This window comes from Leucopleurus acutus (assembly GCF_964270905.1).
Source record: "Leucopleurus acutus genome assembly, chromosome: 17".
Lineage (NCBI taxonomy): Eukaryota > Metazoa > Chordata > Mammalia > Artiodactyla > Delphinidae > Leucopleurus > Leucopleurus acutus.
In genome coordinates, this window is record NC_139159.1 from 12,159,070 (window position 1) to 12,169,391 (window position 10,322).

The window sequence follows — 10,322 nt, forward strand, 5'->3', positions numbered from 1 at the left end:
TTTAGCCATTAAATATTTTTGTTGTTTTAATTTTTACTGAAGTATAGTTGATTTACAATGTTGTGTTAGTTTCAGGTGTACAACAAAGTGAATCAGTTATACATATACATATATCCACTCTTTTTTAGATTCTTTTCTTATTTAGGTCATTACAGAGTATTGAGTAGAGCTCCCTGTGCTATATAGTAGGTCCTTATTAGTTATCCATTTTATATATAGTAGTGTGTATATGTCAGTCCCAATCTCCCAATTTATCCCTCCCCCCACTTCCCACTTGGTAACCATAAGTTTGTTTTCTACATCTGTAACTCTATTTCTATTTTGTAGTTCATTTGTGCCCTTTTTTTATATTCCACATATAAATGATATAATATGACATTTGTCTTTCTCTATCTGACTTACTTCACTCAGTATGACAATCTCTAGGTCCATCCAAGTTGTTGCAAATGGCATTAAATATTTTGATTCCCTATGTAATCTTAGATTGTCTTAGCTTTATACCAATGTATTCTCTTTCCTACCTTCTCTTTTTTTCTAAAACACTTCATAGGAAAACCTGGAGCTTTGGATGGCAGCAATCCCGGGAACATAAGAACCTCATAAACCCCGTATCATGTGTCACCCTCCATTTAATCCATATTTGAGCTGCCGCTGTGTAATACAGACTGGCCTTGTCGGGCAAGTTTTACCTTCCATCCAGCTGCTCTCCCAACTAGCTCTGTATCTGGTTCTATTTATACCTTTTCCTGGATAACATAAACAGGTCTCTGTCAGAGAACAGAAAGGCTAAAACTGATTTAATAAGATACTTCAGTATGGAGTGAACCATACCTTCTAGTCTCTTTTTGACCTATACAGAGAAAGTGGACTTGGACTACAGCATGAGGCATTTTGGATAATAAATAAATAATGCTACCTTCTGATTGCGGCACGTCCCGGCGATGAATGTGTCCAACCAGAATAGATGGGGGCGTGGGGCGTGGGTGCTAAGGGTTTAGGATCGATTCCCTTCATCTGGGAACTTTCACTGCCACCCTACCTGAGGGCAGAACCCCCTGGCTCTTCCAGATTGACATCTCTATGCTTTTGTGTATTAATTAGTAATTATGTCCAAATTCTGCCCTTACGAATCTCCAATCCCTGGCAACCTTCTTCCTCATTCACCAATATCATTATTATCTACATGTTAAATACTGCTTTCTAAGAGTCTCCGTATTCTTAATTCTGCCTGACAGGTTGTATAATATATATTTAGAGGGACCTGCCCTTTGGCAACAGAGTCCAAAAAAGTTTTCTAGCTGGAGAGAGGAAATATACTCCTTCCCTGGCCACACCTAATCCATTTTTGTCATTTTCCTTCTTTTTGGCAGTTAATGTTGGAGTTTTTTGAACTTCTGTAGATCCTTGTCTCACAAGGTGTTTGCAAAGGGTTTTTCTTCTCCTCCTAAGCTGTCACCTTGAGAAAGGACATTGAATGTGTAGACCTCTAGATGTCAGCAAATTCCAAGCCTTGAAAGTTACATAAGCTGTGTTTTCTCCTACAGATGCTCATTCCTCCTCATCCAAACACCAGCCTTCTTTCTTGGTCTCCTTCCTGTGCCTCTTTTCTGGGCCGTTTCTCTTCTTCCCACCACACAGAGGGCGAGCAGCCCACTGGAAATGTGAGAGCCAAGTTAGCGCCCCCTCCTCCCCGCTCCCCGACTTCTCTATGGAGGCTCTGGGGGCTCCCAGGATGGCCTGTCTTCTGCGGGGCTGACAGCTGAGCCGGCCTCCCGGCTGGGGGCACAGCGGTGCCCTTGTCCTCAGTGTGAGGGGCCGGCAGCAGGTTATGTATTCAGCTATCCTGTGACTGAATCACACCCAGGGCCAGCTTCCTCCCCTCTACAGTCAGTGCTTTGTGTCTTCCAGGAGCCGACACCCGCACTGCCAGGATCCCAGATGCTGGGCCTGTTTTGGCAGACACGCTGCGGAAATTCTTATTCGATCTGGATGTGGATGATGGCCTAGCTGCCATTGGCTACTCCAAGGCCGACATCCCCGCATTAGTGAAAGGAACACTGCCCCAGGTAAGAGACGCAGCCCATCCTCACTGCCTTCTAAGAAGCACCAGGCTCCAGGGGAGACACGGTCCATTTGGGGCATCTTAGGGAAGAAGATGACAACCCAGGTCTCTCCCCACCAGGCAGCAGCTCTCCCCTTCCCCAGGGGGAAGGGGCAAGGCTCCCTCGCCTTTATATTCTTCCATTAAACTGTGGCTTACGTGAAGCTTTGACGATGTAATGAAAGGATCCTTTATAAAAATTTAAGGCAAAAACAACCAAGCTTATCTTGAGTATAGCAGACTTTCCCTTTTCTCCATTTCTGCTCTTTTAAGAGTCCCCTATAAAACTATGTGAAGCTATTCCAAAAGGGCCACTAATATTATTTTCCATTATAAAGAGTTACAAATTCTACTATTTTGTGAAGAATAGACATGGCTTTTAAATTAAGATGATTACAAAATCACTTTTTAAACATATTTGGGAGATTATATATTTTATACATACATATATATATATACTTATTTGTGTCACTTTGAGTCTTATTTCATTTATTTATATGCTCCTAAAGAATTTAAACTGAAAACAAAAAAAAGAATTTAAACTGAGCAGCTATCATTTATATGGTAGAATTATAATAGATGTAAAGTTTCCCCTCTCAAGGTTCTCATGAAAAGAGTTTATCCCCCATTGGACCTCTCTTCCATTTAGGATCAGATACCCTTGTGTTATAGCACCAGAGCCTAACAGGCCAAGACCCTGTTTGTTGTAATTCACCATAAAACAGAGAGCTCAGAGCCAGGAGATGACACCATGCTCACCAGGCCCAGAGCACTCACTAAGTCCTCCTGTCCAAAATGCGAAAGGCGGGCTTCCCTGGTGGCGCAGTGGTTGGGAGTCCGCCTGCCGATGCAGGGGACATGGGTTCGTGCCCTGGCGCAGGAGGATCCCGCGTGCCACATAGCGGCTGGGCCCGTGGGCCATGGCCGCTGGGCCTGCGTGTCCGGAGCCTGTGCTCGCAGCGGGAGAGGCCACAACAGTGAGAGGCCCATGTACCGCAAAAAAAAAAAATGCGAAAGGCAAGGGTCATTTAAACACCATGAGGATATTCGGAAAAGACAAAAATTCTAATTTGAAAAGATACGTGCAATGCTCATAGCAGCATTATTCACAATAGCCAAGACATGGAAGCAACCCAAGTGCCCACCAACAGATGATTGGCTTAAGAAGATGTGGTATATATACAATAGAATATTACTCAGCCATAAAAAAGAATGAAATATTGTATTTGCAGCAATGTGGATGGACCTAGAGAATATCATACTAAGTGAAGTCAGACAAAGAAAGACAGATATATGATATCACTTATATGTGGAATCTAGAAAACATTACAAATGAGTCTATATACAGAACAGAAAGAGACTCAGACATAGAAAACAAACTTATGGTTACCAAAGGGGAAAGGGAAAGGGGGAGGGATAAATTAGGAGTTTGGGATTAAGAGATACTAACTACTCTATATAAAACAGATAAGCAACAGGGATGTACTGTATAGCACAGGAAACTATATTCAATATCTTGTAATAACCTATAATGGAAAATTATCTGAAAAAAGTACATATATATAACTGAATCACTGCTATACACCTGAAACTAACACAATATTGTAAATCAACTATACTTTTTAAAAATTTATTTATTTGGCTGCGTTGGGTCTTTGTTGCTGCGCGCGGGCTTTCTCTAGTTGTGGCAAGTGGGGGCTACTCTTCATTGCAGTGCGCGGGCTTCTCATTGTGGTGGCCTCTCTTGTTGCAGAGCACGGGCTCTAGAGCGCAGGCTCAGTAGTTGTGGTGCATGGGCTCAGTAGTTGTGGGGCACGGGCTTAGTTGCTCCACGGCACGTGGGATCTTCCCGGACCAGGACTCGAACCCGTGTTCCCTGCACTGGCAGGCAGATTCTTAACCACTACTCCACCAGGGAAGCCCTATACTTCTATTTAAAAAACAACAACAACAAACAAACACTATGAGGATAAGGCAGTTCTCCCCAAAATTAAGGCATTCATGTATCTATCCCTGACGTTGGAACAGAGTTAACAGCTAGAATATCCACTCACACAGCATCCTGCTTACCACAAGTGGCAGTGCTTTTCCCTCAGCCCACTTAAGTTAAGCAAAGGCCTCAAACTGGCTTCTTCCCTACTTAGCAAGTACTTAGAATGTTGAAAACCTCACCACTCACATAAGATAATATTTGTGTGGACTGGGTTCACAGACTTATCTGTCCATAGGAGCAAGGTAAATAATAGCAATGAACAAAGTAATTTAAGGCACTAGGGAATGGTGGGGACTTTGGTGAACTGGAAAGCACATGACCCATCTCATTGGGTGAGCAGCTTTTCAGCTACAATTTATTATCACCAAGCATAAATTCAGTTCCCAGTGTTGGTAGAACTTGCATTTTTAAGAAAAATCAGCAGTTGGGATGTTTGTGTTGAATTTCTTGATTTCCCAATGTACAAACAAAACATGGCCCATGAGCCACGAGTTTCCCTGATTTAGGGTCAGGCCCAGTGGGCTCAGTTGCATCCAAAAATATAAATGAATGAGAAAAAGAGGAGTCTCACAGTATAGCAGAGACACCAGTTCTAACCCACAGTCCTAACCTGTAAGTCGAAGGGACTAAATAAAAACTATGACCATCACAATCATTTTTTCAAAACCTATTAAAGTTCCATGAAGGTAGGAGCCTGTCTGTTTTGCTCATCTATCTTCTATAGCACCTAACCCGGGCTAGTGAACATTTAAAGGAGCACATTCCTGCAACCCTCTCCTCTTAAATCTTCTGTCCTTGTTTTTGAGCAATTTCCTTAGACTTAATAGGACTCAGCCAATGAAAAGGAGCCATGAAAGCCTGTCCAGGAATACCAGAGACCGAGAGGCCACCACAATTTTGATGTAGCCTCTGGCTCTTATAGCATGGTCCCAGCAAGAGTGTCCACTCTTCAGGGGGTCCTCTGAAAAGTTCTGCTTGTGTATCCCAGGAAAATGTTCAGGCAGATGTGTTTATCAACCTCCAAGAATGGTATTCATGAGTTTCAGATCAAACTGGATGGTATTCTTGGCCATTTAATTGCTGTGGCAATGCATCTTCCAGCCATCAGCACACACTGGCAGGTGTGGACGGTTTTAATTCTACTGTACCCAGGCTTCCACTTTCAAAAGCTGCTCCAAACAGCAACAGACCCAGACTAACACTTGAGACCATCCTCTAAAATAGCAAGTTAATTAGGTATCATTCTGAATGCCTCAGTGCACATGTCATACTGGGAAATCACAGATAGCAGAACCTTAATTAGACAAAACTAATTTCTTAGTTTCACAAAGGATGCAAGGTAAATTGAATCTTTCTAATACAAGTCATGTCTATAAAGTAGGAAACCAGGATTTCCTCAAGCTATGTTCATAAAGCAGCCCCAAGGTGGATGCTGGCTTTTTTTCCTTTGATCATGTTTTCACAATTAGGAGAAACACAGTTAATTTTAATTCACTGGCACTAGTTCATTTTTGAAGTCAATATGACAGATTTATATGCAGGTATGGGGAAGGGGGGAATATTCATAGGACTTTAGAAGGCATATTGGAAATAAGCTTGTCTGTTTTGCAGTTGAACTACTGTTGGGTTTTTGTTTCGTTTTTTTTTAGTGAACATTTTACAGGAATGCTATGGCAACTTCAGAGTTTCACACATGCAGCAGACAAATCTTCACTTATTAGTGTTACAGGATTTAAGGTGGTGAGAGGGATAGACTCTTCCTGCAAAGAACATCACCAGAAAGGATATTTCATGCAGTCAACATCTGATAAAGCTTCTTTTATGTTCAGCAAAGAGGGATCGGTTTTCTCTGGAACAACCAGGCCAGTATTCTTAACCAAACACCACAGCCCATACTGGTGGCAGCAAATAGCAGCCCTGTGTACAGAGGTTTCCAACTGCCATAGCCGGGCTGCTCGGGGAGCAGGCACGAATAAATTAATCTTCCAAGCTGGATTTCTGAAACCTCTGGAAAGAAACATTTACATTTCCCATCAAAACATTTCATTACTGAGGAGAGCTGTCTACCGAAATGAGCACTTCCACTCCCTGGCAGACAGGCCTGCTAAAATGTTATTTTATGAATGTGCTAAAAGTAGTAGTCTGAATTTATTTCACTGCCCATGTTAATCAGTTGTCCTTCGGTCTTACGTGTCTATAAATAATAGCAGTGCAGAACACATCTGAATCCTGAGAGGCTGGCTTTTATATGGCACAAGTGATACGTGCAAGGATATATCACAAACTTTACGTCCTTGCCCCTGTTGAACCAATCGTTGGGGGGTTAGAAAGGTGAAAGAGAAACTCACCTCAGCTTGGCCTGAGCTGAGAGTCCTGAACTACTTCATGCAAGATGAACAGGGCTGTTTTAAGGGCGCTTGAGCTCATCAGATAAGACGCTCTGCCATTATCAACAGAATAATGTGGCAACTTGGGCCATAGCAAATACCGAACTTCCGTTCTGCACCCTGCCACAAACGTGTGCGTAAGTCACCGTGAACAAGTCTCTGCCTTGCTATGGATTTTCAGAATTCTTTAGGGTCTGTGCTGGGATATGAAGGTTTACCTTGGCTTCACCCATCCTCTTCAGCATTGCCCCCCATCCTTCTCCCATCTGTCCATCCATTCTTTTTTTTTAAATTGTGGTAAAACATACCTGACATAAAATTTACCATTTTAATCATTTTTAAGTATACAACTCAGTGCCATTAAGTACATTTTACAGGGTTGTGCAACCATAATCACTATTCATTTTCAGAACTTTTAAATCATCCCCAAAAGAAGCCCTGCTCTACTGCTAAATGGTAAACAGCAACTCCCCACTCTCCTCTTCCCCCAGCCTCTGATAACCTCTGTTCTACTTTCTAGCACTGTGACTTTGCCTATTCTAGGTACTTCATGTAAGTGGAATCATACAATATTTGTCCTTTTGTGTCTTCACTTAGCATAATGTCCTAAATGTGTCAGAATTTCATTCCTTATTATGGCTGAATAACATTGCATTGTATGGAAAGGCCACATTTTGTTCATCCATTCATCTGCAGATGGACACTTGGGTTGGTTCCACCCTTTGGCTATTGTGAATAGTGCTGCTGTGAACATCAATGAACCAGTATCTGTTTTAGTCCTTGCTTTCATTTCATTGGGGTATATACCTAAGGAATAGAATTGTTGGATCACAGGGTAGTTCTGTGTTTAACTTTTTGACAAACTATCAAACTATTCTCCATAGTGGCTGCACCATTTTACATTCCCACCAACAATGCACAAGGGTTCCAATTTCTCCACATCTTCACCAACACTTGTTATTTTCCATTTTTTGGACAGCCATTCTAATAGGTATGAAGTGGTAACTCGTGGTTTTAACTTGCACTTTCCTAATGACTAATGACATTGAGCATCTTTTCACATGCTTATTAGCTATTTATATATCTTTTTTGAAGAAACATCTATTCACGTCCTTTGCCTATTTTTGAGTTGAGTTGCTTGGGGTTTTTTGTTATTTAGTTGTAGCAATTATATGTATATTTTGGATATTAATCCCTTATCAGATATATGATTTGCAAATATTTTCTCCCATTCTGAGTTGTCTTTTCACTCTCTTAGTAGTGAAAAGACAACTTTTCACTACTATTCCTTGATGCATAAAAGTTTTTAATTTTGAGGTAGTCCAGTTTATCTATTTTTTCTTTTGTTGCCTGTGTTATGGTGTCATATCCAAGAAATCATTGCCAAACCCAAAGTCATGAATATTTCCCCATTTTCTTCTACGAGTTTTAAGGTTTTAGCTCTTACATTTAGGTGCGTTTAAAGTTAATTTTTGTATACATCCTTCCTTCTTTTTATTCTACCTTTTACCTGACAAATACTTACTGATGTCTTACTATATAACCATGAATTGTATGTGATACAGTTTAGAAAATAAAGTCCCTTCCCTCCCTTGTGGAGCTTACGTTCTAGTGAGGAAGACAGTCAATGGTCATCTAATCAAATCTACAAATAAGATACAAATGAAATCATTTCAGATAATGATTAGTGGTCTGAAGGAAACCTGGGTAATGGGATAGTGATTTCACATGGGACCGTGTGGTGGGAACTCCAGCGAGTGTGGTCAGAGAAGGCCTCTGATTGGAGGTGGAGTCAGCCGGGTGAAGATCTGGGAGAAGCATTCCAAGCAGAGCGGAAAGGCCCTGAGATAGGGTGAAGATTCACATTTTCATGGGACTGAAGGGGGACCAGGGGTCTAAGTGAGATGAGCGGGTGGGAGAAGAGTCAGAGCTGGGGTTAGAGGACATGGTTTTGTTCTAATTGCAGTGGGACGTCATCAGAGGGTGTCAAGCAAGGGAATGGTGTGATCAAACTTGCAATGCGGAAAAATCACTCTGGCTGCTATGGGGAGAACGATGGGGGAGTCGGAGTCCTATCTCGTATGTGTGAACCTTGAGATGCCAATATCCCCCCTCCCATCATCTTTATTAATCCAACCGGTAACTACTGAGCACCTGTTTGCCACGTGGGGCGCTGGGCACAGCCCTGCCCCATGGAGCTTCGCTCTCCTACCAAGTGTTGTTCCACACAGGTGCTCATCACAGATAACGGACCCAGAGACCCACAAACATGCAACCAAAACACTGGCACGTTTCTTAATTTCATTTAGGCCTGGAAATTTGGGGATTAAGGAGCCACTGACGGGAGTGTCAATAGCAGTAGGAGGTGCTGGTGTCTTTGCTGACTTGACTCAATAATCACTGGAGAAAGTAAGGAAATCACTGAATTCATTTGGGAAGGTAGAGATAACACCTTAATTTTTTTTTTTAAAAGAGTCACTTGCTGCCCATAGCCTGAAAGTTAATGTCCTAGTGAAGTCCTTTGTAATATACATGAAGTCCAAGTTGCAAAATATACGGTCTTTGAAGCCAAGGATGACCCCGTTCTGTCTTCCCTGGCTGCACACGTGCCTGGGACAGTGCCCTCCACACAGGGAGAGCCTGGCAGGGGCACCAGACTGGCGTGGTTTGGTCATTGTAGGAGGTGTTTTTCCTGAGGTTGGTTTGGTTCTGTACATTTGAGCAGAAGGCTATTCTCAGGACCTCAGGCAAGAGTAATGGCTTTGAAAACTTCGCAGGGAAGAGGCATCACTTGATAAACTTCTGAGCTGGGAATCAGCTAGTAAGAAGCAAACAAGAAATATGATTTTTAAAGCTATGACTGTTGTCAAGTCACTGTTTCTCATGACTGAGTTAATTTACATACCTCGTAGCTTTTACAAACTGTCTTTGCAAAGCCCTGAGTAATTCTTTTTGTTTACTGTTTCAGGAAAGGGTCACCAAGCTTGCACCACGCCCTCAGTCGGAAGAGGATCTGTCTGCTCTGTTTGAAGCGTCAATGAAACTGTATTAATTTTCATTTTCACTGAAAGAATTACCATTGGCCATCGTAATTCTGAAAACAGAAGTTGATCTAGCAAGAGCTTTGTCTTTTCACCTCCACAGATAACATCCCTGTTACCAGCTTGAATGTGATATAATTTTATCCTGTAGAAGATTCCCTGATGCTCCAAGTCCAGCTACTTCCATAGAACACACTGGACAAATGCCCACCGTGCTGGACCCTCAGCCAGACTTTAGAGGTCCATGTTCCTGCCCCAAACCCTGCAGACTACCCCTGCTCCATGTATCAAAAGGGCAAACACTCAGTATCTACCAAAAATATTAATGTGTGTTATCCTATGCCCAGTAATCAACCCCACATCTAGAAATTTATCCTATAAAATACTACCACAAGTGTGTAAAGAAATATGGCAAGGATGCTTCTGGCAGCGCATTTTCTAACAATAAAAAATTTGAAAGAACTTAAGTATTCATTAATATATGGATAAATAAATCATAGTATATTAAATAATGGAATGCTTTTGTGCTACTAATGAGAATAACTCTACTAGAAATACGTCCATGATAAACTGCTAAGTGAAAAAGAGTAAGTTGCAGGACAGTTATATATTAATATGGTCTGATTTTTACTTTTTAAATTATATATAAATATATGTCTATATATATCTAGAAAGAACGTTACACATCAAACTTAAAAGGGATCACTGAAGAAATGGAATTTGGAGGATAGAAAATTAAGAGAAAATGTTTACTCTATATTTTATACTTTCACTTTTTAGTTTACAAACATCTGTATTGT

The 10,322-nt window shown here is 41.5% G+C and overlaps 1 protein-coding gene across 4 annotated transcripts in view; it reads left to right on the plus strand.

Annotated features, from left to right (window-relative positions):
- The window catches only part of ADHFE1 (alcohol dehydrogenase iron containing 1), a 33,339-nt gene extending 23,394 nt beyond the window's left edge, over positions 1-9,945 (plus strand). For all 4 annotated transcript variants that reach the window (XM_082858770.1, XM_082858772.1, XM_082858773.1 and 1 more), the window contains 2 exons: positions 1,909-2,066; positions 9,450-9,945. In XM_082858770.1, the coding sequence (XP_082714896.1) occupies positions 1,909-2,066; positions 9,450-9,533 (242 nt within the window). In that variant the 3' untranslated portion in view covers positions 9,534-9,945. The remainder of the gene's footprint in view (positions 1-1,908; positions 2,067-9,449) is intronic.
- Positions 9,946-10,322: the final 377 nt, after the last annotated feature.